The sequence below is a fragment of the Amblyomma americanum genome, chromosome 6 (assembly GCF_052857255.1).
Source record: "Amblyomma americanum isolate KBUSLIRL-KWMA chromosome 6, ASM5285725v1, whole genome shotgun sequence".
In the NCBI taxonomy this organism is placed as follows: Eukaryota; Metazoa; Arthropoda; class Arachnida; order Ixodida; family Ixodidae; genus Amblyomma; species Amblyomma americanum.
This window is the reverse complement of record NC_135502.1, coordinates 70,381,996-70,409,454: the sequence shown is the minus strand read 5'-3', so window position 1 is coordinate 70,409,454 and position 27,459 is coordinate 70,381,996. Positions and strand designations below refer to the sequence as shown.

The 27,459-nt window shown below is 48.0% G+C and overlaps 1 protein-coding gene across 1 annotated transcript in view; it reads right to left on the bottom strand.

Annotated features, from left to right (window-relative positions):
• Positions 1-26,861, bottom strand: part of LOC144093669 (uncharacterized) — a 38,587-nt gene extending 11,726 nt beyond the window's left edge. The window contains exons 1-5 of the mRNA XM_077627259.1: positions 26,580-26,861; positions 25,551-25,644; positions 24,937-25,012; positions 18,182-18,406; positions 10,716-10,845 (exon numbers count right to left, since the gene is read on the bottom strand). Coding sequence (XP_077483385.1) covers positions 10,716-10,845; positions 18,182-18,406; positions 24,937-25,012; positions 25,551-25,644; positions 26,580-26,610 — 556 coding nt within the window. The 5' untranslated portion in view covers positions 26,611-26,861. The remainder of the gene's footprint in view (positions 1-10,715; positions 10,846-18,181; positions 18,407-24,936; positions 25,013-25,550; positions 25,645-26,579) is intronic.
• Between the last annotated feature and the right edge of the window lie 598 nt (positions 26,862-27,459).

The following is a 27,459-nucleotide window of genomic DNA, read 5'->3' as shown; positions in this document are numbered from 1 at the left end:
TGACGAACCAAGTGATCAGCCACGGCGCCGCACCGCCGGCAGCTGCTCCGCACCATGTGACCAACCACGCGCCGCCACGCTGAAGACTCGAAGTCCTACCGTAATGTAGCTATCACTACAAAACGAGACTAAAAGCCATTGCCACATGCCCATATGGCATATGGCACCACGCCGCCACGCTGAAGGCTCGAAATCCTACTGTATGTAATGTAGCTTTCACTACACAACGAGACTAAAAGCCATTGCAAATAGCTTGATTCAATAAGTCTCATCTAATATAACATAAAATGTGTTGTGAGTTGGGTAAAAATAACAAAAGAAGTTTAAATGGGAGCTAACAGCTGGGCTTTGCCACGAGCAAGAGGGCGAGGAGTTCTCTCCCACCGTGCTTGGTTACGGCGCCCTCTTGTCGGTGACAGGGTACCCTTATCATCAAGTTAATCTGCGGCAACAAAAAATTAAAGTTCACAAGATTGTTAAAAATATGATTCCATTTAAATAAAATATGACGACGTGATATGCTACAATAAGGCCATCTTGTAATAAAAGCGAAGTATGAAATGGTATGTGATAGTCGCAAAATTCTCCAAAATGTGCGACGATGAGTGTCGTAAAAAGCACAGGTTAGAAGAACCCAAAAAACAGAAAGTGGTCCATTTTAGTGCTCGCAATCCGGCTACTGTGCTCCCAAAAGGAAGTAGTTTTGTGTTAAGTGTCTCGACAGCCCCTTTGGCTTCGTGTGGTCGGTGTGCGATCCCCTCTGGCACAAGAAAGACAACACCAGTCACCGAGGAGAAAGCAGCTGTGCAGCAGCATGCCTTCAAAGCATGCTGCATGCAGTAACCTTCCGGCTGCGCCGCATCTGTCTCCAGTCATTGAAAGCAGACAAGGTGCCCAACTACTCGGCAAGAAGTGGTTACGTCTGCCTGCCCAAGCCACAGCGCTTTCCCGAAAATACTGTAAGTGAGCGATTGATTTTCCTTCACATTCCTTTCGTGCAAATACACCTGAAGGGCAGTGTGAAATCAAAGGACTGGTAGTTAATGTGGCAGTGGACACTGGGGAGATGCTTACGGCACTATTCGAACGTTGAGCACGATGGATAGATCCATCTGCGTCAACATCAAACGGCGGAAGGTAGCCAGACACGTCTACCTCTCGCGCTTCGTCAAGAAAAGAGAAATCTTACTTGGTTACACCGCCTCCAAGATATCTAGACCTAGTGGAGAAATTGAGTCAGAGTCCTGCTCATGAAGAAACTGTAGAGGCGGTGGTGACTGCTTGGAGGTCTCCGACCCAGTTCAAGTCGCTACTTCTCTCTCACTAAGGCAGCAGACTGTGGTTTGGGACGACATCCTTCTTACAATGACACCTGGTGAGGGCAAACACCACTTATATCCTTTACGACGAGCACGCAGAGGAACTGTCCTTCCCTCAAATCTACCTTGGTGAACGACGTAAAGTTAACTATGCAGTTCAACCCGCGCCATACACAATGGCATTTATCGAAACCCATCGAGCAGACCGTACAGGCTTAACTCCTTTGCATGCCCTCCACATTTTAATGAACGTAATGAGATTCAGAATCTGTTCTTCCATGACTCTCTTTAGAAACTCTTGCCTCAAGCGGGAGGTCACCAAAGCACAGCTGTCAGATGAAAGCTTCATCGAAAGAGCTGGCCAACACGATATGGTTATTATGAACAGTATACCAAACCCATGGCAGGAAGAACAGTATACCATGGCAGGAAGAACATCTCTTTGCAATGGTTTGACACTTGGGAAAGCCCACAGTCTTCCTCACCATCTTGCCTCTTGGGTACATTGGCATACTCTTCTCCGGCTACTACAGAAGTTACGTCTCAGACCAAGCCATGTCAATTTTCATTGAGAATATGAAGTGCTACTAAAGAGCCGAGCTTGTGAATTAGGATCCTGTGGTGTGTGCCATTAACTTCGACTATATGCCACACGTCATACTAAATCTCCTCGCTAACAAGGACTCTCCGTTTGCACCTCACACGGTCCTGGAATACTTTAAGAGAATGGAGTTTCAGCACAGGGGTAGTGCACACGCACATATTCTCTGGTTGAATAACGCTCCAAACAAAGCTATCGACCGATATGCCCGAAACCATCTGGATGGCAGAAACGTTGCTCTCAGTAGACCATGCGGGTCTCGGTAGACAGTGGACACAGATCCAAAAGCGCACCCACACGTGCTACAAGCACAACAGGTCCCAATGTAGATTTAATGCTCCATTATGGCCCATGGATGAGACCACTGTGGTCATCTCGCTTCCGCCACCCACGTATGAGCTCGAGCGACTGCGGCATCAGACAGACCATGCACTAGGTTCTCGAGACTACCTCTTACGACAGCATCCAACAGTTCTGGAAGCACCATAGGATCCACAATCGCGAGGAATACGTTTCCATCTTTCGTTCTGGCATTACTCGACATACGCTGATGCTCAAGCGGGATGCCTCGCAAAAGCAAGTCAAGTGCCGTAGCCGACGGGTAATTCGGACTTGTAAGATATTTCGGACCTCGGTGAGGCGCTGTCAGTCACCCCATAGAAGCACATACATATTCGCGACGGATATTTCGGATATCAAAAGTCGGAAAGTTCGAATTTTCGGACTAATTTCAGTCGCCTGCGGGCCAAAATCGGCCACCTTATCGGCTTTTCGCCGGCGCAAAAAGTGCCATCTTGGATTGAGGTGGATTTACGCTGCAGTTGGATTGGCTTGACATACTTTCGGTACCTCATTGTTGCCAGTAGAGGTCCCTGCGATCTCTGACACTTTGAGGTGGCAGCCGGATTGTCATCGCCGTCAACTTGCTTTTGTCACCGACGTTGTCACGGCCAGTTATTGCTTGTCCCATACGTTGAAATTTGGTTGGTGGGGGAAGGAATGTGCAGGAGCTATCTCGCATCTTGGCCGGGAGGAATAAAGGAGGGACTGAGAGAAGGAAGGAAGAAAGAGGTGCCGTAATGGAGGGCTCCGGAATAATTTTGGCCACCTGGGGATCTTTAACAGCGCACAGCACAAGGGCGCCTTAGCGTTTCGCCTCCATGTAAACACGGCCCCCGCGGTCGGGATCCAACCCGGGTACTCTGGATCAGTAGCCGAACGCCCTAACCACTGAGCCACCGCAGCGGGTCTCATACGTTTGCCATTCGTATCGTCACTTGGGTTCCTCTGACCGCGTCGACCGAGTGGCGCTCAGTCTTCATGAAGTTACATCCGTTCGCCGTTTTGTGATTGCGTCCGGTGGTTCCGCCACTTTGAACGAAAAGTGCCTTATCTTTGCATGTGTTTGACAAGCGGTGTGGTGTACACTCGAGCTGTGGACAACATGGCCCCGACAAGTCCGTCAAAGAAGCGTGGGAAGTATTCCAACTAAATGCGGTGACCTTGTTGCCTAGCGTGTACAGTGAAAGCACAACTTTGGCGCAAATACATGTCAAATCGTCGCCAGCAAGAGAAATTTGTCGCGAGGTAAAATCAGTGATATTTCTAAGCCGGTTTCATCTCAATAAAGTGTTTTTTTTGTACTTCACAGATTTTTCGGACTGTTCGATTATTTGGACCATTTTCTGGGTCACTTCGAGTCCGAAAAATCGGTCGGTGACTGTACTTCAATCCTTGGATTGCGTCGGTGCTCGATTCGAACATATGTTTTAAATCATCCTTGGTGTCTATGCCTGTGCAACGTATGTTGTCGAGTACGTTATTAAGGCAAACCGTGGCATGTAGAACCTGCATCGCGCACTCAAGACATTCTGGTGTCGTACCCTGAAGCTAATATGACGGACTGGAAGGCCTTACGACAATACAAACCAATCGTGCAGTTATCACTGTAAACACAGCCTGGCCAGACAAAAGGCCACGGATTCACGAGACAAAGCAACAAATGGATGAAGACAGTCCGGATGCCTCCAGTGCTGTCGTCTTTAGAAAGAAGTCAGTGCAAAGTTACGAAGATAGACCACTTCGTCTGCAAGGCATTACATACGCAGAGTTCCGAAACCAACTACAATCACTTATGCACTCCTCGAAAGCAAACGACCACCCTACGTTACTCGTACCCCGACTCGGACCCAGTGAACTTCGAAAGAGAACATGTCCTTCTCTGACCGTTTCAAAGGGAAGCTGACATCCCGAACCAAAACAACTTCAAGACCACCTTGAACGGAGACCAAAAATCACATGACTTGATTCAACGCTATCTTGCATAGGCGTGTTGAACTCCCGAGCAGCGAAACTACCAGTGAACCTAGGTCATGTGCAAGTACACAAGGCGTATACACACTATGTACAAAGAGGCACTGCGCACAAGCATCCAATACTCTAGCCCAAGATTTAGCCAAAGATGATAAAGATGATCGCCCTAGTGCGCTTACTTTGGTTGGAGAAAATAACAAAACTACAAACATCCTCGGTTAATTTGCCGAACTGTAATCCAAGATTGTCCAACCGCGCTGTCCCGCAGTTAAGGCCAGACGAGAGAGACGTAATGCCTCGAAAAGGATTGTGCGCCAAAATGAGGATGACGAACGGAGGCTAATACGAGATTATTCGAGAAGTCACCCCACCGCCTCACTATGCCTGACTCATTACCTTTGCAGATCTTTAACAGTGCTGCTGGCCCTGTAAAGACGTTTGTGCTTCGCCTAATAATGAACATTATTAATGGACAATGGAGGAGCTTGCGCTTCTGAGGATCCGGGTCGGTGTTGCTCTAACTCCAGCCGTGACACGAAAGTGGCCGCAATTTCGGAGTTTACATCCCCGCCCCAGGTGTCCAGCCTCAAAGTCACCCACAATGCTGCTGCGTAATTTTCATTATTAGGCCTTCACTTCAATAAAAGTTTTGCACCACCACCACCAAGAACAGAAATGCTAATGACAAAATTCATTACACGCTGTGGGTTTGCCAGGTGCTGAAGCCAACAAGAATTCGGCGCCTGGCAGTAGCGTGTTTCTCACCGAACAATCGTGATTCATTTACCACTTGGACGCAGGGACATCATAGTTCACTCCCTGACTTTCTTACATGAGCGAGCGAACCTTTTGTCATTTATTTAAGCATCCTTGTCATCCATCATTACATACCCTTTCATGACCTGAGGCAATAAACATCGCTTTAAAGAAATGGACATCTTCAAGCATTACTGCAACGACTCTGATACTGATCGCAGCAAAGCTTGTGCCACCGCTGGCAAAGCTGCGCTAGCAGTGGGCGGTATTACTGCCGATTCCGCCTTCAATCTCGCCATATCACACAAACAGCGTAATCAAAGGCTCAGCAGCAATGACCTAAATGCTTTCCGGACTGCATTCAAGAACATTCCCTGTGTCATACTCGACGAACTCGGCGTAATGTCATCCAGCATTCTGAGCATGGTTGTCACACGGCTTCGATCAATTTCCTGCAAATATCACAGAACCTTTCCCAGGCTTCGAAACATCCTTTGTGGAGATTTTCGTTAGATCCCCCCAGTGCAAGCTTCCGAAGTGTATCAGCGTACTAAACTGAACAGTAGCGTCTTCAACACCGAGCAAACGTCCTGGCACTCCCTCTCAAACTACTGCCTTACGGAGCTCGTGTGCCAGAGTGACTCGCGTTCTCTTCCATTCCAATAAAAAACGGCCGTGGCTTCGCTTGGTTAAGCCTGGTGATTGCGAAGCAACCACCAGTAAATTCATAACGCTGTTTTCTTCGCTTTTCGTTTTCCTTCTCTCAAAACGCACGTTCCTTCTCGAGCCGCTGCTGCCGCTGTTCCGGGGTTTCTTGGACACGCCTCTGCCGTTTAGTCGCGTTCCAGCGTTCTGAACTAGTAGAAGGAGACTCACTGTCGGGCAAACTCATAATTTCTTCCTTTGCTTCTGCTGTTTCCAAAGAGGAGGTTCCACGTCGCCGAGCTGCATACTGGGCACGCCGCTTAGAAAGTCGTTCTTCTCGTTCTTCTTCCATCTCCGTAGCTCGCTGATGCTTACTCTTTGCATTCTGCTGAGCTGCCTTGTTCGTAGGCACCATCGTAACATCTGGCTGTATGACTGCCTTGGCGAGAGGAGCGGAGCTGTTTTATACAGCTGGTGTGACGTCACTCTGACCGTTGCGCCCCTGGCGAGAGGAGCGGGAGTTAGGCCGCCGTTGGTGGCTACCGCCTCGCCTCGCGACGGCGTGAGATCGGGCCCCGTTTTTACACAGCTGGTGTGACGTCACACCGACCGTAGCGCCCCTGGTGAGAGGAGCGGGAGTTAGGCCGCCGTTGGTGGCTACCGCCTCGCCTCGCGACGGCGTGAGATGGGGCCTCGTTTTTACACAGCTGGTGTGACGTCACTCTAGGTCACGTGGTGTGACGTCACGCAGCGAGGTCACGCTAAAGGTCAATGGTGCCTACCACCGCCTCGCCACGGAACGAGCTGAAGTGCGACCTAAAGTAGTATTGCTTCGCAATAATAGGAGACGGCAAGGCTCTGATTGAGAGTGACATCGCCATGCTCGAAACCATTTTAGGAACTCCCGAGGAAGCTGCTTTTTCACAAGCACCAAATGTACTCAGGCGCTTCTACAGCAACAACGCCGCCGACAAATACAGCCCCATGTTACCCGGTGTGACAGGTCAAAACGCTGCAGAATGTTGTGCAGCTGACAATCATTGCCCATCGGTCCATTGAAGACTAGGACTGTGCAAAAGAAGGGACTGGTCAAATGCCCAAGACAGAGACCGAAAATCTTCCTAAGAAAAATCTCCTTTACGTTTTGAAACATGTGTTATTTAGTAAAACCAACGTCGCTGACGGCATGGTCAACGGAACTATGGATTATTTCAAAGACGTTCAGTACGACATGGACGGAAAGCCACTGCGGCTTTGGCTTGACTGCCCTTTAAGCCGCGCTTAAGTGTTCATTCTCTAAAAGCATTCCTCAGAGACATTGTGAAAGACCCTTGTTTAAATCATGCTTCCATCTTGTGTCTTTCGCACACTAGCCTGGAGCCCACTGACCCCCATGAACTGCTAGGCGTTCAGTCCTGATTTGGAACTAAACGTCCAGGAGCGAAAGCCATCGGCATTGACATTTATCGTCACTCCAACGCGAGTTCAAGGCCTAGACGAGATCTGTGCCATCCGTGCAGCTTGCATTTCAGTCCAACACAGAAATCAGATCAGATTGCTTCCCAAACCCCATGACGATGCCACGCAAAGAATGTGACAACCAATAAAAAGCAACAAAAATGTGAACTGTAGGTAACAGCCAATCTAATGCAGACAAGCTACAAGGTCAGGCCAACAAAGACGTGGAAGGAGAAATTTCAGAAAAGGCCACAAAAAAGCACATAATTATTTTTAAGGTTTTTAGACCATACTCAGCCCTTTAAGTGGGGACACGATGCAAAAAACTGCAATTTTGGGCCAAGAAGTCAATTTTTGGATTATCCTCGCTTTCGATTCCTGGACTAATAAAGAAGCTGTCGGCAAAATTTTATTCACGGGTGTGCTCTAGAAACGCAGAAAATCTCGTTTATTGAATGGTCGGCGGCGCCTCCGCGTCGTTCCGGGTCGAGGAAAATGGCCCGCAAAGTGCACGTGCAGTGTCTATTAGGCCTAGCGAGCAGCGAGTGCCCTTGTGAGAAGCGTCGTTTCTTCCAGCGAGCACGCGTGCTTCCGTCGAGAGTAGAGCAAAACGTCAGCAAAGTTAAAAAAAGCAAATGGAAAAATCTGAAAACAGCACGCCCTGATTGCCTAGCAAACCGAAACTTGAGCTGTGTGATTGGCGCAAACGCAGCACGTGACGCTTTAAATGTCGTTTCGTGCTATGCGAGGCCTCGCTTTGTCAGGCCAGGCTTGATCGCATCCCGCACTGAATCTAGTCTCTCTGCTCCTCTGGTTTCTTCAAACATATTTTTGTTGGAGGAATGCCAGCTACGAAGTTCTCGTCGCGAAGCAGCTTCAGTAAACGAAGCCGCTACACGAAAGCGAGAGGCCAAGCTAGCAAAGGCCGACCGAGAGCACTGGAACGACCGATATCGCTTATCTCCGTTCCATCGCAGGGGACCGAAGCATCTTACTCAAGCCCTAATGACGAGAATGTCCTGACTGCATTTGAAAGGAAGGCCGTGCTCCTTAAAGAATGCGACGATCGCGACGGCTCAGCTGTACGTGCGACGCCCGACGTCCGCGGTGGGCCCCACTGTTGACTGGCTACCGTTTTGTCAATGTAGCAGTGGTAAGAACAATGATCGGCGCGCTGTTGTGTCCCATGTGCAGCGAGCAATCGCTTGATTTAACAGAAAGTGGTGCAGGCGCGAACCTTCAGTTTGTTGTTTTGTGCAGTGGGTGCGGAAACATCGTCCGAGTCCCGCATTCTCCCGTCGTGGGATCGAGCCGTCAGCCGGAGCTGCCTGTGCCACTGGCTGCCCAGAACTGCAGAATTAACTTCATGAAGTTGAAGAATTTGTTGACGAGCATGAATAGTCCGCCACCAGTGCATCTGAAGACCTACCAGATGCTAGGAGAAAAGATACACGGCACCGCGATGGACGCTGCGCGCGGCGCCATGCACGATGCCGCGCAGGCCGTTAGGAAAAAAAGGCAGCCCAAGACGATTAGTTGCTTTGTTGCTCGACGTTTTTGTCAGCTACGATGGAACCTGGCACAAACGAGGCCACACTTCCCACTTTGGGCTTGGTGCTACGATTGAAGTGGACTCTGGCTTCGTGCTCGACTTTTCTGTCCAGAGTAGCTACTGCCATGCGTGCAGCTTGGGACCCAAGCCTGGTGATGCGAGTCATGAAGGATGGGCCGAGGCACACAAGGAACTCTGTCAGAAAAGCTTTTCTGGATCTTCAAATGCCATGGAGGTGGAGGATGCTGGCATTGTATTCAGCAGGTCCAAAGTGCTACACAACATGCAATATACAACAGTGCTAAGTGATGGAGACAGTAAGGCTTTTTTATTTGCATGTGTCCTAGCTTGGTTTCTATGATAAAGAAATAATCAAAGAAGACTGTGTAAATCATGTCGCCAAACGTGTGTTTGCTGGAATTGAAAAGCTCAAGAAGGAGAAGAGGGGCCTGGGAGGCAAAGGAAACCTCGCAAAGGTCATCTCCAAGAAACTGACGGCATACTATGCATCTGCATTGAAAAAAAATGCTCTCGACGTGAAGAAGATGCAGAAAGGAGTTATGGCCACCCTTTTTCATTCTTACTCTACTGAAGATAAGCCACAGCATTTTGCCTGCCCACATGGCGAGGACTCCTGGTGCCATTACAACAGGCACCAGGCCTTGCTTGCCGCGGGCAAGCCGTCAGTGGCTCGCACGCACCGCCCAGAATTCAGCAGGGACATCGCTAAGGAGCTTGTGCCCCTGTATAACAGCCTGGCCAAAGCAGACCTACTTGCGCGCTGCTCGCGCATGCAGACTCAGAATTCCAACGAGTCGTTCAACTCGTTGGTGTGGAAGCGGTGTCCAAAGACAGAGTTTGCATCTCTCAGAACTATCGAGACAGCTGCAGCACTAGCTGTTCTAAACTTCAATGAAGGACCGATGGGACTGAAAAGAGTCTTAGACAAGTTGGACATTACCTGTGGCACACACACTACCAAGGTCATCGAGGAGAACACCAAATTGTGCGTGGTGCAGGCACAAGCAAGAGCACTTCAGTGCTCTAAGGTGGCCAGAAAAAAGCGCAAACTTGAAGCCACTGCTGCTGAGCAGCATAGAGTTGAAGAAGAGGGACCTACATATGCTGCTGGAGGGTTTTCCTGAACATTAGAGAGAGAAATAACATTTATTAGCACCCGTCAAAAGGATGATGGGTACCCGAGGCGCCGCTCGGTCCCAGCCATGTCCTCCCCTCAGCCGTCGACCGGAATCTCTTGGATCGCAGCAGCGGCAAGGGCGAGACGGATGACTTCAAGTTGTTTAGTTTCATCCTCGTTGTGAAGCAGTGCCTCCCAGGACTCATCTGTTCTGTCAAGTTGTCCAAAGCTCGGACATGTCCATACCATATGGATCATGCCCGAACATTAGAGGTTTGGAAATACGGTGGGGTGATTTTCAAACTTGATAATATTAATATTGTAGCAGACTTTCTGCAGCGAAATTTTGTGAGGAAAACAACTTGTCTCAATTTGCCTATTTTTTCCTTTTTTTTATGCCAAAAAACCTAGTTTGAAAGCAGTGGCGGAGATGAAAAACGAATGCAATTTTTCATAAGGCAGCATTCTTTTGAAATATAGCAAACTTAAGCAAAATAATTCCACAGTTGTGTGCTCTTGTCATTCCTAAAGCCACATAACGGAAAAAATTTGGAAGATTACACTTATTTTCGAAACGATCGTTTCCCTAAGCAAGCACAGTCATCCTTGTCATAGAGGTTGCATAATATGCTAATATGCTTCATACTTATTCCAGGGTAATGAAATTTTGAACAGATGGTCCCAGCTGTAATATAAACCAGCCCTGCAAGTTTCAGTTAAATCGAGCAAGCGGCTCAAAATTTCAATCAATAGGGTAGTGTCCCCCCTTAAATGGCAAATACTGTCGGGAAAAAACACACCAGAAGTGGCATAGTTTTTTAAGCAATCAATATTTTTTCTTGTACTTCGTTGTTTTTGAAGCATGGGTAGATGCAGAGCAGTCAGCTTAATGCATGCATCCCAAAGCAATGCCATGCCAAAAACTGTACTTACAGAAAAAGCTTGCTGTACTAAGTGAAACCCGCTGGCCATTCACAAATTTCCCAGCCTGCTCCTGGTCGCTGGCGCCAATCGCACGCAACTTGGTGGCTTGCACAACTTCCATGCAACCCTTGGTCTTTAGCTGGCAAAAAATTGAGGGATCAGTGAAATACCAAATTTGATATCTACTGCTTTGTTTGAATGACTGACTAAGAAAAGAGCAGTGTTTACCATGCACACAATTATTATTTCACACTAGCTTTGTACAGTAAACCACGTTTATCGCGACCTCGTTAACAGTGACTTGCTGCACGGTCCCAGCACTACTGCGTATAGTTCTATGGTGTCAAACGCTTGTTAGCTCTGAGCCCTTGGCCTTGCACTGTTTAATGCAGAAAACCTTGGAAAGGGCAATCGGAGCTTCGAGTTCTGAGCCATAGGTACTCAGAAGCTCGGTGGTCCTGTGGGAGAACTTTTGGCTGATTGGCACACCAACACACACTGCTCCAGTTACGTTCACTCCATTGCAAAAAATTCGCACAGCAGAGACCCATCCTCCATATTGCAGTGCAGAAGCAACCACTGAAATTCAAAGCACGCATACTAAATGCACACCTACCTTCGAACACAGCTTGATAATTATGGGTATATATATTGCAATGGAATACCAGTCAGTGCATGTAGTTTTCAATTTATCCTAAAATTATAAGCAACTCGATGAACAATAAGCATTAAAAGTGAAATAAAATAACCAGAATTATTTTAAAAATCTGTCAGAAGAAATATGTGACATACACTACCCTCCAGCAGTTCTTCCGCTTTGTGCATCAACAAACCACACTTTCTTACAGGCACATTTGCACAGAAATGGGGTTGAACCTGATGTTTAAGAATCTTTTTGGGGTTCAGTGCAACAATAGGGAGAAACAAGGTTTTACCCAAAAACGAAGGGCTCTACAGATTGCATCACAAGTCCAGATAGGTGCACTTGAGTCTACGGCCTCTACCATAAGTCTCCAATTTTCCTATCCTCTACAAGCTGCACGATCACTGTCCACTACTAGTCAAATTTCACAATCCCACCTGGCTCAGGGCCTCCCACTGCCTTTCTCACTCTTGGGATCCTGCAGCCCTAGCAGATTATCAGCTGTTTATTTATTTATTTATTTACATTTCTGCAGCACCATGAAAGCATAACTGCAGGGCGGAATACAAACACAATCAATCCTACAGCATGTGCAAACCTTTAGTACAGGATCGAAAAGAATCTATGGCAGATGATAAAAAAGAGCATCAACAACGCATTCACATCAGTCAATTGTTCGGGAAAGGACAAAAAGAGGAAAAGCAGAAAAACAGCAGCGTAGCATGCATGCACATCACAATTCAACAGTGCTGGGAACTTTGCCTCGGACTCACATTCAAGAATACATTAAGGCAGCTTACAACATTCATTGATGGCACGCGGAAAGAAAAGCAGTTTGAACCCATTAGTACAGCATTATATCTCACGTATTTTCCAGCCGTGGTCGCGCCTTCTGGATACAAAATTTAACTTTATTCGTAAATGGCGCTCCTACAGAGAGTCCCAGTTCAGCTCCTGTTTGACACTGATACTTTGATAATTAAAACAATATTTGTTGGTGACAAGCCGCGCTGCACAATTTTGAACGTGTTCCAGCATATCACAATAGGCTCAGACGAGAAGCTCCCACAATGCATTGGCATACTCCATAACTGGTCCATGTTAGTGAAGTATAAAAGTTCAACCTTCTGAGGAGCGTCCCAAAAATTCCTTTCCAAAAAATTTAGCTTTCTTGATGCCTCTGCCAGAATGTATTGTCTGCTTTCTCCCTCATTATTCTCATTTTAGCAGTGCACTCTCCACAGCAAAAGTGCTGGACATTGTACTATCAAGACGTTTGTGTGGCGTGCAAGCGGCTTGTATCATGATGAATAGATGTACATACAGCCAAGCCAATTTTCCATGCCGCAACTACAGCTGCAGCCAGATATCATTTTGTGAAGCAGCACAATGGAATTCAATTTTACAGTGGCGAATTGTGCAGCATTTTGTTTCAAACATGCGTGTGAAAGGAAGACTGTTTATGTTGCATGAAAAGAAAGGAATGACACGCATACTGGAGTTTGCAAGTATACCCTGTGGACATTACAAAACACTGCCACCCTTGCTTTATTTTTGCCAGCTAACAAAATCCATAAATCATCTGGAAATACTTTGGTTCATAAAGACAAACTGCTGTGCACTCATTTGAGCACAGTGGACTTTCCCTCAAGACAAACTTGAGCAAATCAATGTCTCACTGTATTAGGCACATCTAATTGCAGTGAAGATCTGCAGTGTATTCCAGTGAGTCAGTGCATCATAGGGAAGGTTATGAAAACAAATGCAAGTTTATGAGCTTCGTAAGCATATGATCTTGCCCAATCTATTTATGCATGTAACTGACTTGAAAAAGATATTTACCGCTGCAGGTCAGAGCACTCTTGTGCCAGGTAGCCCATTACAAAAGAAGTCTGCATAGATAGCGCAATAAGTAAGTGTGGTTGAATATAAAACTGACTATCCTTGAATATATATAATATATATATATATATTGTAAAGACGCAAATCAGACGCACAAGAAATGTGGACAGGCAAAATCTTTGTTGACACAGCGTAGCTCCAAGCCAAGAGTTCGAGAGTGTCAGCTTTGTCTTCTTCGCAAACTGAACTGCGTCAGCTTCGTCTTCAGCATTCTCTCCTTCGGCGGCACTGGCCGCTGGGGCAGCAAACCTCCATTGTATGTCTTACAATACGCCCGGGGTGAAAAGGCGCCATCCTGGCGGCCTAAGGGCACGAGATGATAGCGGGGTCGTAGTAGGGTTTCAGGCGGTCGAAGTGGACGATTTCGCGGCCGCGGCGTCGATGATCAGGCGAAGGTGTGAGGGGCTCGACGAGGTAGTTAACTGGAGATGTCTGCTGAACTGTGCAATAGGGACCGTGGTATTTGCTTAACAGTTTTGTCGACAGGCCCGGGCTGGAGGACGGCACCAAAAGCCAAACTAAGAAGTCAGGAAGGTAAGCCGGCGGCAGACAGGTAGAAGTGGCGCGGGCACTTTTCTGACGGTACTGATCGTGGGCAGTAAAGGAACGGGCGAGTTGACAGCATTCTTCGGCATGCGCAGCGGCTTGAGAGACGGTTGTAAATTCGGAGGAATCTGGGCGGTAAGGGAGTATTGTGTCCATAATTGAAGATGGCTCCCGGCCGTAGAGAAGAAAATACGGGGAAAAACCAGTAGTTGTTTGCATTGCAGAATTGTAAGCATAGGTAACGAATGGTAGAATGCGGTCCCAGTTGGAGTGATTGGATGAAATGTACTTGGCCATCATGTCGCCGAGGGTCCGGTTAAGGCGCTCGGTCATGCTGTTCATCTGGGGATGGTAAGATGAAGTTGTAGGGTGGACGATGTGACACACCCGAAGAAGGGCCTCCAGGACGCCGGACAAGAAGACGCTACCTCGGTAGCTGAGCAATTCCTGAGGCGCACCGTGGCGAAGAATGATGTTTTGAAGTATGAAACTAGCGACGTTGGAGGGCGTTGTAGCTGGTAACGGGGAAGTTTCCGCATAGCGCGTGAGATGATCTATGGCCACAATGATCCAACGGTGCCCAGCAGAAGTGCTAGGAAGAGGGCCATAAAGGTCGATTTCAACACGGTCGAAAGGGCGGGCCGGACAAGGTAAAGGTTGCAGAGGAGCCGGTGAGTGCTGTGGTCGATCCTTGCGCCGCTGACATTCGAAGCAAGAGCGGACGTACTGACGGACAGAACGGTACATGCCTCGCCAATAATACCGAAGACGTAGGCGGGTAAAAGTTTTCAGCAGACCGGCATGAGCACATTGCGGGTCGTCATGATAACTGGCACAAATAGCGGAGCGGAGATGCCGGGGAATCACGAGCAGCCATTTGCGACCATCTGGTAGGTAGTTGCGACGGTACAGCAGATGGTCACGCATGACAAAGTGACGGGCTTGACGACGGAGTGCTCTAGAAGGGGGGGGCTGGCAGAGCGGTTGGCTAAGATATCGAGAATAGAAGCTATCCAAGGATCCTTGCGCTGCTCAGAAGCCATATCAATGGTATTGAAAGAAGGCGTGAGGCTGGAAATAAAGGGTTGGTCGAGTTCAGAGGACACAGGGGAGCGTGAGAGGGCATCAGCATCGGAGTGTTTGCGTCCGGAGCGGTAAATGGCCTGAATGTCGTAGTCTTGTAATCGGAGAGCCCAACGAGCGAGGCGGCCGGAAGAATCCTTGAGTGAAGACAGCCAGCAAAGGGCATGGTGATCTGTGATGACAGCGAACGGGCGCCCATGTAAGTAAGGGCGAAATTTTGTGATCGCCCAAATAATTACCAAACCTTCTTTTTCCGTGACGGAAAAATTAGTCTCCGCTTTTGTGAGTGCACGGCTTGCATAAGCAAACGACGTACTCATTGAAGCCAGGTTTCCGCCGAGCAAGAACGGCACCCAGACCAATGCCGCTGGCGTTCGTGTGGAGTTCTGTAGGGGCGGAAGGGTCGAAATGGCGCAAGATCGGAGGGGAGGTGAGAAGATGGCGCAGCATGGCAAAAGCTTCGTCGCATGCAGTGGACCAGGCCGGTAAGTCGTTGCCGCCGGCGAGAAGTTGTGTCAGTGGGGCGATAATTGCAGCAGAATTCTTGACGAACCGACGAAAGTACGAGCAAGTCCAATAAAGCTTCTAAGTTCTTTCAGGGAGGTGGGCTTCGGGAAATCAGCAACTGCTCGTAGCTTGGCAGGGTCCGGGAGGACACCATCCTTGGACACGACGTGGCCTAAGATAGTCAGCTGTCGGGCGCCAAAGTGACACTTCTTCAAATTAAGCTGCAGGCCAGCGTCACTGAGACACTGAAGGACACTCTCAAGACGAAGAAGATGAGACGAAAAATCCCGGGAGAATACGACAACATCGTCCAAGTAGCAGAGGCATGTTTGCCGTTTCAGCCCACGTAGGATGTTGTCCATCATGCGCTCGAAAGTTGCAGGCGCGTTGCAGAGACCGAAAGGCATCACATTAAATTCATAAAGCCCATCAGGCGTGATGAAAGCTGTTTTCGGGCGATCAGCTTCGGCCATCGGCACCTGCCAGTATCCAGAGCGCAGATCTAACGAAGAAAAGTACTCTGCCCCCTGCAGGCAGTCAAGCGCGTCATCTATACGAGGCAGGGGGTAGACATTTCTCCGAGTAACTTTGTTTAGCCGGCGGTAGTCTACGCAGAATCTAATGGAACCGTCCTTTTTCTTGACGAGTACAACGGGAGAAGCCCACGGGCTGTGAGAGGGCTGGATCACTCCACGGTGCAGCATGTCGCTCACCTGATCATCAATTATGCGGCGCTCAGTGGAGGAGACGCGGTAAGGATGCTGGCGCATAGATCGATGTGTTCCAGTGTCCATATGGTGGCGAACCGCTGTTGCACAACTCAAGGTGTCTTGATGAGAATCGAAGGACGTGCTGAAGCGCTGAAGCAAGGCAACAAGCTGGGCGCATTGGGGAGGTGGCAGAGCGGCATCGACGGAATCGGCAAGCCGGTCGGGTGAGGTCTGATCGGTTGCGACGATGGGAGGAGTGAGGGCATTGATGTCATGCGCGGGAGGGTCATCCGGAACAGGTGAAGCGTCGTCGAGATCGATGACATCAACCGTGCCAAGCGATTCTCCCCGAAATAAAGTGGTCGGGATACGCAACGGGTTCGCAACGTTGAGGGCGCTACAACCACCAGATATTGTGAGCACAGCATGCGGGAGCATGACAGATTTGCGGTGCGCACAAAGGGGTGAGGGCGAAAAAAGGACAGTAGGGTCAGAGAGTGCAGCACAAGTAAGGGGCACAAGAACAGAAGAGAAAGCCGGCACGTAGGGGTCGTCAGTGGCGAGAATATGCGCGGCAGTAGCAGGGGAGGCGTCCACAAGAGTATCACACAGCGGCGACAAATCAATTTGAGCACATGCACAGTCGATGATTGCGTGATGCGCGGACAGAAAGTCTCAACCAAGGATGATGTCGTGAGAGGAGTGGGCAAGAACAAAGAACTCAATGGTGTAGGAGAGGCCTTGGATGATGAGGCGAGCGGTGCACACTGCGAGAGGTCGAATGGGGTCAGCGCTGGCGGTTGAAAGGAAAATTTCAGAAAGCGGCGTCGTCACTTTTTTTAGTTTGTGGCACAAGTTGCGGCTAATGATGGACACGGCAGCACGAGTGTCAATGAGCGTATGAACAGGAACACCTTCCACCAGCACTTCAAGAATGTTCACAGGAGCGGCAATAGGGCTTGAGATGTAAGTGATGGCGCAGTTCTTGCCTCCGGAACTGCGGCGCCTAGTTTTCCGCTTGGAGGGGTGGCGACCGGCGGCGCATAGGAGAGACCGAACGGCAGCGAGGAGACGGTGACTGGGGGGTTCGGTGGTAGGAGTAAGAGCGATAGGTAGAGGGATGCTGGGGCAGATGAGAAGAGTCAGGTGCGTAGGGCACGGGAACGTCGTACGTCGGCGCTTGCCCATAGTCGCGAGGACGGGATCCGCGGGAGCGGCGCCAACGGGCCACATGATCAGCGAGGCCACAAGTATAGCAAATCGGGCGGTTATCTTGCGTGCGCCACGGATTCAGAGGGCGTGGAGCGGTGCGAGGCAAAGGCCGGTGAGGGTGAGGCATTGTAGGAGCGAGCGGCGGGTCAGGAAAGACTGTGCAAGGTGGCGCATAGGCAGGATCAACCGGCTGAGGTCGTGGCCGGACGACAGCTTCAGCATAGGTCAGCGGTGCAGTGACTACAGGAGGTGGATTTGCGGGCGGCAGGACCTCTGCAACCTGCTCCTGGATGACACGCTGAATGGAAGGCGACAGCGTTGGCGTTGGAGGGGGTGGGCAGGTAACCAGCGATAGCTGGCGGGCAACCACCTCCCGCACAAACTGCTGGATCTGCTGAAGAAGGGTCGACTGATCGTGAGCAGGACCGCCGACAGCCAAGCTCGAAAGGGTGTCGTCCGGGCAAGTGGTACGGCGGGTGACAAGACGCTGTTTCCGGAGCTCATCATAGCTCTGACACAAAGAAATGACGTCGGAGATGGTTTGAGAATTTTTGGACACTCCCTTTAAGAATGTGTTTGACTCTGTCCGCGTCGCTCATGGATGGATTCAGGCGCTTGCATAAATCAACAACATCCTCGATATAGCTTGTGAAATTCTCGCCGCTCTGCTGGGCCCGGCTGCGCAACTGTTGTTCGGCACAAAGTTTTTGGACAGCGGGGCAGCCGAAGACATCGGTAAGGCTTGTTTTGAGGGCCGCCCAGGTAGAAAAATCGCCTTCGTGGTTGCGAAACTACAAGTTGGCGACGTCGGTCAGATAAAAGATGACGTTTGTCAGCCTGACGCTGTCGTCCCACTTATTATAGGCACTTACGCATTCATAGGAGGCGAGCCAGTCTTCGACGCCGGTGTCGTCCGTGCCGCTGAAGATCGCAGGGTCGCGCTGACGCACGGGACCGGAACAGACAACGGCGGCGGGAACAGTGGAGACAGGCTGGGGCTGGGTGTCAGTCATCGTGGTAGAGGCTGGTAAGGGGTGTAGATCTTCAGGTCCGTAGATCCGTAAGGTCTGTAGCTCAAGGGTGGGAACAGGCAGCACCTCCACCAAATGTAAAGACGCAAATCAGATGCACAAGAAATGTGGACAGGCAAAATCTTTGTCGACACAGTGTAGCTCGAAGCCAAGAGTTTGAGAGCGTCAGCTTTGTCTTCAGCTTTCTCTCCTTCGGCGGCACTGGCCGCTATATATATATATATATACAGTAAAACCTCGTTATTACGAACATCAGATTAACGAAATTTTCAGATTTATGAATTTTTTTAAAATCCCCGCCAAAATGCCTATACAGTCAACGACTGAATTTTCGGACGCCCAAATTTTCAGACATGCCTGATATTTCGGACGCCTTCGCGGCACCGCCACGAGCCCCATAGAATCAATGTATAAGGACATCTGAAGTTTTGGACGCTCGAACCCTCCACCGTCCAATTTTCCGGACTTTTTGAAACGACGGAAGGTCATTTGGCTTCTTGCGCAGCACCCTTGCGAAGGAAATCGACTTGCAGCCGAAACATATCACCGCTCTGAACCACAACTAGCCAAATCTAGCCGTCACAAAGCGATTTGGTCTGGCCACGCTGGCCATGTTCAATGCCGCACTTCCGCATCCGGCGGAGTTTCCGGAGGCGCCGCGGCGCCATTTCGTTCGTTTGCGCAGTCCACATTTTGGCTAGCGTGGTGTGTGGTGCGTGGTTGTGCTGTTGTGTCCCTCCTTGGTTGTGTCAAGTGCGCTCTGCGACGCTAGGCCTAGCTGCTTCGACGCTCGTCAGCGAACTGCACTGTTTGCAACTTGAGGATTTCGCTCGCCTGCGATGGCCCCCACTCCGTCTTCGTCGTCCTCGCCGATGGCATCGAAGCGCGGAAAACAGTACCGTCGATTAACGATGGAGAAGAAGGCCGCCATTATTAAACAAGTCGTGAGTGGCCGATCGCAGGCTGATGTTGGCAAGGAGTTCGGTATTTCAAAACAAACAGCATCGGATTTCCTCAAGAACAAGGGCAAGATCTTGGAAGCGGCTGAAAAACCGTCTGGTGCCCAAAAAAAGAATTCAAGCGAGGGTGTCCATCCAAAGCTCGAGGAAGCTCTCGTCGTGTGGCTTAATTCGATGATATCAAAGAGGTTGCCGGTCTCGGGCTGCATCTTGAAAGAAAAAGCGGAAACTCTCGCGGTTCAAATGGACATTGAGGATTTTAAATTTAGTGATGGATGGTTGAGGAACTTTAAACATCGGAATGACCTCAAGTTCAAGAAGATGTGCGGTGAGAGCGGCGCCGTCGACAGTGCAGTTATTGAGCAGTACCACAACGGAAAACTTCAGTCTTTGTTGCAGCAGTTCTCTGCTGACAACGTTTTCAACTGCGACGAAACTGGTTTGTTTTTTAAGTTGTTGCCAGAAAGAACACTGGCTTTTGCTGGTGACCCATGCCACGGTGGCAAGCATAGTAAAGAACGGCTGACCGTTCTCGTCGGCAGCAACATGTCTGGCAGCGAGAAGCTTCCCTTGTTAGTAATCGGGAAGTCAAAGAACCCGAGGTGTTTTAAAGGGGCAAAGCTGCCAGTGTTGTACGAAGCCAACAGAAAGGCATGGGTGACTCAGCAGTTGTTCGAAAGTTACGTCCGCAGGTTGGACAGGAAGTTTGAAGTGTGATCAACGACCTCCGCTCTGCTGGGGTTTCCATACCCACAGAAATAACTTTTGAGCAGTTTGTTGACGCTGACAACGGGCTCGGCTTCTGCGCAGAACTGACTGACGAGGAAATAGTCCGTCAGGTTGTGGGGAACTCGGATGACTCCGATGTTGAAAATGAGGAGGAGCCAATGCCTGCACCGCCTACGAGCGCCGAGTTGACGCGAGCACTGTTGACGCTGTCATCAGTGTACAGTGCTGACACGACCCTTGCTCAGATTGAGGAAAATATGATCGCATGCAAGCGGAACGCCACCCAAACGACAATAAACAAGTTCTTCAAGCCACTGCAGCAATAACACCGGCTGCCCTGACGGTACACATGTACATAAAAAACCGGCAGTCGGCAGCATTTTTGAACGTCTCTTTTTATAGCCACTTCACTGATGCTTTGGCAGGGTTTCGGAAACCCGGTACTTCACCCTTTACCCTCTAGATCCGAGAAAAAAAGAAAAAAGGTGCGTTTTTTTTTGCATGCATTCATTTTTTCGGACTGCCTGAATTTTCGGACGTTTTTACGTTCCCTAGAGGGTCCGCAAAATCGGTCGTTGACTGTATTACAAGCGCAAGTTAAGGCGCTGCAGGAACAGGTTATGGCGATAGGCAGGACTTCACAGCCAATGAATGATGAAACGTAGCCGGTGGAGCTGCTGCGTAAGGAACAGGCAGAGCTCCCTAGGGAACGTCCTCCAGTAACAAAAAAGAAGAGAGGTTCAGAGGAGGATCTTGAAACACACATACAAGGATTAGAAAGACTCAATAAAAAGGAACAGGATGATTAGATTTTTCAACAGCAAGTTACGGCCGCTTTGGAGCACCTGAGGGCTGCTATGGAATAGATGTGCGCCGATATGGCAAGCAGAGACGAGAGAATTCAATGGGTATATCAGGAAAGAAGAAGATAACAGACGACTTCAAGCAATAAATTGTAGTTAAACTGTGCCCAGCATTATCGTTTATTATTTACTTACCAATACATAAATCTGCTGCAAAGGTATGTAATTTTAGTTCTTGTGATGCATTACTGACATGAAAATAAAGGTTTTTCAGTACTACGATATTTCAAAATAACGAATTAAATTCGGCGGTCCCGTGAAGTTCGTTGTAACGAGATTCTACTCTGTGTGTGTGTATATATATATATATATATATATATATATATATATATATATATATATATATATATATATATATATATATATATATATATATATATATATATATATTATTATTATTATTATTAACTCTCTCGAGGTTACTTTAGCAACAAAGGAGAGAGGACGCAAGGCAAAAAGCTGCGTTGTTGCAGCTTGAGAGCCACACTGCGGCCTCTGCCGGGGTGTATATAGCCCAGCAGCTGATCACAACAACAGTGGAAGAGCGCACTCACTAACACAAAAGAAATACAGCCACAAAGTATCTACATCTGACATTTGCATGAAGTTATGCCTCTAATATCATTGGACGTTATTTCACAAAAACTACTCCACATTTCTATGTACAGGGAACATTTACAACATATAGAACATATAGAACTTACTATCCAGGCCATAGCTGTTGGATCTAAGCTTAACATATTTCTGCATAATACTATACTGCAGATACAACTAACAAAGCAACAGAGCGAGAGACAGTTTTCTAATGGAATGAAAAACAATATTTAGCTGGCATCAAAATCACTGACCTGCTACTGAGCGAGGAAGGGAATAGCAGAGGCAGAGATGAAGGAAAAGAGGTGCAGAAAATTGTTAATGTTTAGAAAATAATTATAAATTTAGAGAAATCTCCAGAAATGATGTTGCCACTAATTTTGCTTGGTTTTATGGGGTTTAATGGCACAAAGCCGTGCAGGCAATGTGAGATATTAGAGGAATTGGTAAATCTTAAGTGTGCTAACATGACAGAGTTCCTGCACCTCTAGCATCCTGCCTCCATCAAAATGAGACCACTGCAGCTGGAACTGAACTTGCATCTTTCGGGTCAGCAGCTGAGCACCATACCATGGCACCCATTAGGGTGACATGCTTAGTTTAATTTATTTGGGTTTAACATCCCAAAGCGACTCGGGGTACGAGGGACATTGTAGTGAAGGGGTGACATGCAACAAAGTGGTGACTAACGGGATTTACAATGTTTACTACAGAGAGTGTGAGCATTGTTGAGTTTTTAGAGTTTGTCTAGTGTACAAATGCCATATAATTTCACAAATAATTCATTACAAGTATATGCTCCCTATGGCAGGGTCTGAGAACTAAAGCACAAAGCAATATGTACATAAAATGAAGACAAGAGCCAAGTTCCCTGCTGCCAGCAACCTCTCCACTACCCAAAACGACAGCCAGCTTTTAAAAATGCATGTCCTGCCTATGCCTATTCATGATTTCAGCTCAGATTTTTATTCGCAGTTATTGCCAACTCACGCAGCTCTCTCCTCCATTTCTTAGCATGAACCCTATGATTTTTCTTTAAGTGGCTCACTGCACTTTTCCCAATTTTAAACCTTATAGGGTACCATTTTTTTTGCCTGAAAGATTTGTACCAGCAAGGCAGTTTAAAATTTTTGTTTTTGAGCATACTGCAAGGCGCTGTTCGTAACTCCTGCGTGCATGCCAAAGGCCTTAAACCCCATTGTTCTTGCAGCTATTTCTCCCAAATGCTCTGCATTTGCGCACGACCTGGCCTAGATGTAGTCTGTTACCTCTTCTAGTACCTCACTGCATACCGTAAAATGTTCTTTTTTCGGATTGTTGAGTATTTTAACCCTCTTTTGCGCAATGAGTATTTATGTCCTTAATCATGAACTGCAATTCCTCATCACTGATACTACGGCAATAACATCCCGAAATCAGATGTAACTAAGCCGTTCTCCACAAGTCTTCACATTTCCTAAACCAATCCATTGCTAGACAGAGAGGGTCATTTCATCTAGCATTGTCACATACCATTCGCTCTATGTGCGTTCTACAAACTAAGCAACCCTTGATTCCATGTCACTGCTGTCAAAACTACACTCATGACTAGCTTCATACTTCATAGCTTCTGCAATCGTCATCACACAAAGTACTGACTAGGCCTTCTCGTCACAGGAGGAGGCTAGCACTTACTACACTTTAAGGAGGTGCTGTTTATCCCTCGTCAGTGTTGACGCATGAACACATGCAGTGCAATTCGTTACTCTTTCCGCTCGACATAGTGACAAAAGCCGAGAGAGGCTACTCAGTTATTTGTCTCGTCGGTGACAAGTTTTCGATCACCAGCTTTCTGCCAAGGCCTGGATGGGCGACTGTCAGAGTCTTGTCGGCATCGCTCGTTAGAAAGCCTTTCACACCACTGAATACCTGGCCATCGTTAGTGCTGCTGTAGTAATTCTAGAGTGACCACAGAGGTTTTATGTGCGTGACCGACCGGTGCTATGCCAACAGGTTCTGCTAGCTAGCCCACAGGACCCCATCAGCATCACTACCAAGCAGCGACTGTTGAGGCAATATCAACGACGTTCCAAAATTTGAGGCTGCGCCTTTTGTTTTCACTTAATGTGGGTGAAAGGTTGAAGTGACCCCTAGGTAGGCAAATATTATGTTCCACTCAGTACCTGTGATTGAAACTTGCTAGAATGTACCTGCTTACGACCAGCAAAAAAAAATTACTATTGTACCTCTCCCCTCTAAACAACAAGAGCACAGCTGCTGATGCAAGAATAGTCATATCTTGACCAAATCGAAATAAGAGGAAGTGCAACGCATGTGTAATGCAGAGAAGCAATAAACGATACCACAGTAAATAAAAGACTGGGAGGATTCCAAGAGTAGGTGAATGCATGAATGGGTGGCAGTCAGGTGACCAAATAGGAAATTTCAGGAAAAAGGGCTGTAGCAGCTGGCACAGGACACAGTTACCTACAGGTCAACTGGAGAACTGTTTCTCTGCACTGATGTTAATGACAGATGCACACGACAGACAAAATCACAAACTCTAGGCATGGGCTGCGCATCATGCGACTCAATGTCAATCGCCATTGCAAACGGCACCGGCACCGCGGACAGCACATGAGGAAAAGGAGATATTTTTGCTCTCCACTTCGCTCAACTTTGAGCGGCAGTCAGCTTCTTTTAAAAGCAAAGCTCTCAAGTACGGGAACATTGGCACTTTTTGTTTTACTGACATGAGGGTCCTCGTGAGGGTGCAAGTACCATGTTTGTTTTGCACCAAATGTGCTAATTGCAAGGTATGTTTAACTAAAGAGGGGGCATCTGCTACGGCACCTCTTCTTGAACTCCCTCTTATATCCCTTCGCTTACATCATGGTTCAAGTGTCCACCAAAATGTGAGGCAGTTACTGTGCCATTTTCTTCAATTAATTAAAAATATTTCAAGGATGCAGTTTTAAGAAGGTAGAGGTACAAGCTGTGCAGTATAACCATACGCCATGGCAGTAAACCAACAATAAATCTGTGCTGAGGGCAGCTTGCCCAGTGCACTGCAAGGATGCTATGCCTTACAATGATTGGCGTCATCGTGCAATGTTACATTACTGACAGACATTTTGGTCTGTGTACCAGAAATACTGGTAAACTATCGTTGTAGAGCACAATGTTTTTAAAGGGATAAATAAACATATTGGGCCTTTTCGAGGGCACATATGCATAACAGGCAACTGGTGTGCAATGTCAAAGCACCTTTATGTTAACAGCAGCTGCATCAAAAGCTACATGAGCGACTATATTTTGTACAAGTCTACAGTTCCTGTAATTATAAGCTGAGGTACTGCTGTGAAGTGCATGTAGAGTTTAAATGCCTTTCTACACCTAGCTACAAGCCTATGTTGAATATATTTTTCTAATTAGGCAGCTAAGAAATGCATCACTGAAAAAGAATAACTACCATGAACGACTCAGGAGGGATGACACAGCCGAAGGCAGGAACCACGCATGGCCCAATAGATGCTGGCAGCTGGCAACTGCAAATAAATACATCCAGAGCAACAGCTGTCAATGGCTATAACATTGTCATGAACGTCAACAAAGGTAATTGTCTACTGCTTGAGAAACTAAAATTAGACGTAATATAAGTAAATAAAAGACTGGTGAGCTAGCCCATGACAAAAGAAATGAACAGATTTTATGTAATGCACCCATATACATTCTTTGAGAAGAGTCGCAATGACTGTCATAACCACACTGAAAGATGAGCTGGCTGAAATACCGCATAACAATTTGAATATAGGATACGCAGGTTTTCATTAATTCCCATCATGGTACCTTGCACAGCATCTAAGGTATTCTTAAATTTAACGTTGCAACCAGTCTGCCTAGCATAAATGAGAAGAGAGAATGGAAATATAAGCATGCCTTCACTAGCAAGAAGCCCGATATCTCATGCCACAGCTTAGCATCATACAGAAATTAGTAGCACATTCAACAAATCTGCATACAATTATAAACTGCACAAATTTGTTGACTGGGAATGCAAGTAAGGGCAAGAGAAACAAAATATACCAAAGAACACAGGTGAGTGCGGTGAAGAGAGGTCTGTGGGTAGGATTCCGTGCCTGGGAAGAGTTCCGAGCTGCGAGAATCACCGACAGCACAGCTGGTGGCACGCAACCAAGAATGAATAACAAAGTGGAAATAAGTAACAAAAAACCATCGCCAATGGCGAACGACTTGAATATAGCAAAAAGGTAGAAAACCTAAATAAGTGTGCAGTTGCATCCCTGACAGCTCGCAGTCCTCAGGAGAAGAGGAAGCATAGGCGCTTACAGCTCAGGAGAGACGCAAGACTGCTAACTTTGACATAACACTGCCTCAAATCCTGTTCCATTAGGGAAGCACAGACAAGTTTACAAATGACAAGGCGAGGAATATGCACAAGGCTTTTACATGAGATCACTGTCTCAGAATAATTTAGTATGACGAATATTAAGCCGCAAGCACTAATTCGATAAGTACCAACCCTGAGCAAAATAATGCGCTGTCTGTTCCCAGCTGGCCTAGCGCGAGCGCTCCGGCGCGCGGCACCTCGCTCATCGTCTTCAACGCAGTGCAAATTCATGCTTTCGCACTGAGCGTCGCAGCGCTAGCAACCGACAGCGTAACTATATTGTGATATCTGGTGGCATTTTTATTCGCCACGGCACACGAGTACTTAACGCACATAAAGACAATGAGAACAACTGTAATGCAGGATATAGGCCCTGCTTTTTGGGTGCTGCATTAAGCCCGGGATACATGCGACGTTTTTTTCGGCGATGTTCGCCCGGCAGAAAACGTCGTGATGGCGCGACGCCCGGCCCCCGGAGATACATAGAGCGAATAAGCGGCAGCCCGCCGCCGCGTCTCTCTCAGCGCGAAAGCAATGTGATCAAGTGCCAAATACCATTGAGCGAGGAGCTCTTTGAGAGCAGCGACGCTGACTCCGCGCTTAGAATAACGAAATTGTTAATATCGACACCACTGTACTGATTGCAGCACGCGTGCATAGATATCTACAAGGTTTTGCGTGCTCGAATGCATGCGGTCGCGTACCTTTCGATGCCCGTTCAGCCGTGGCTACCATCGGCTGCGGTTTTCTTCGGCACCTTCGCTTCAGGGAGGAAAGGCAGGCATTTCGATCCAAGATTCGGTCGTTTACTCCAAAAAAAGTGACATTTCAGGTCTAGTGAGGCGTTTATTTCCACTATAATAACATTTCCGTGCAACAAACACAGCAGCGCTCATCGGCCATGGCGGCCATGTTGGCGGCGGCGGAGGCAGCCAAACCGGAAGAGCGGGCTTCCTGCGGCTGCCGCTTCCGGTCTCGCCGGTGGCTAGATTGGGAAGGTGTGAAGAGCGCGGCGCTTTGCGTCGGCTGAGCGTGACCCCTCTGCACACCGATGCCGACAGGAGGAATGTGGCGCTGCTAGTAGCGGCGCGGTAAGCTCAGCCGCGTCGGCCTTGCGCACCCCGTAGCAGTTAGTTCAGTTCTTTTCGTCATCTGTATTGGAGTGTCTGTAGCAGCGTTTTCTCATTCGAGGGCGAGATGCCTTCAACAACAAAAAAGAAGACGGAGCATTTGTGCTTTGCGCCTGGGTGTGGTACGGAATACAAAAAAAAAAAAACCTCTGTTCCGTACGTTGCCCTGCCTGCCAGAGAATGTTTGCCAAGTGGTCTCGTGCGATCCCAAGTGCCGACAAGTCCGTCAGTATCATTTTACAGTCTTGTCCCCATCCTTGAAAACAAACTTGCACATGCGTTCAGCCGAACGCGCTTTCATGTCGAAGCTGCGGAAAAGGTATTCTACAGTCAATTAGTGATATGTGCCAAAATTAGTCCTTTTGAGCGTTCTGTTGCGCTGACAGCATCAGTTGTACGTTTTTATTGCCTCACAAGGATTATTTTTTTCCTTAAGGGTATAAATCAGGAGGAT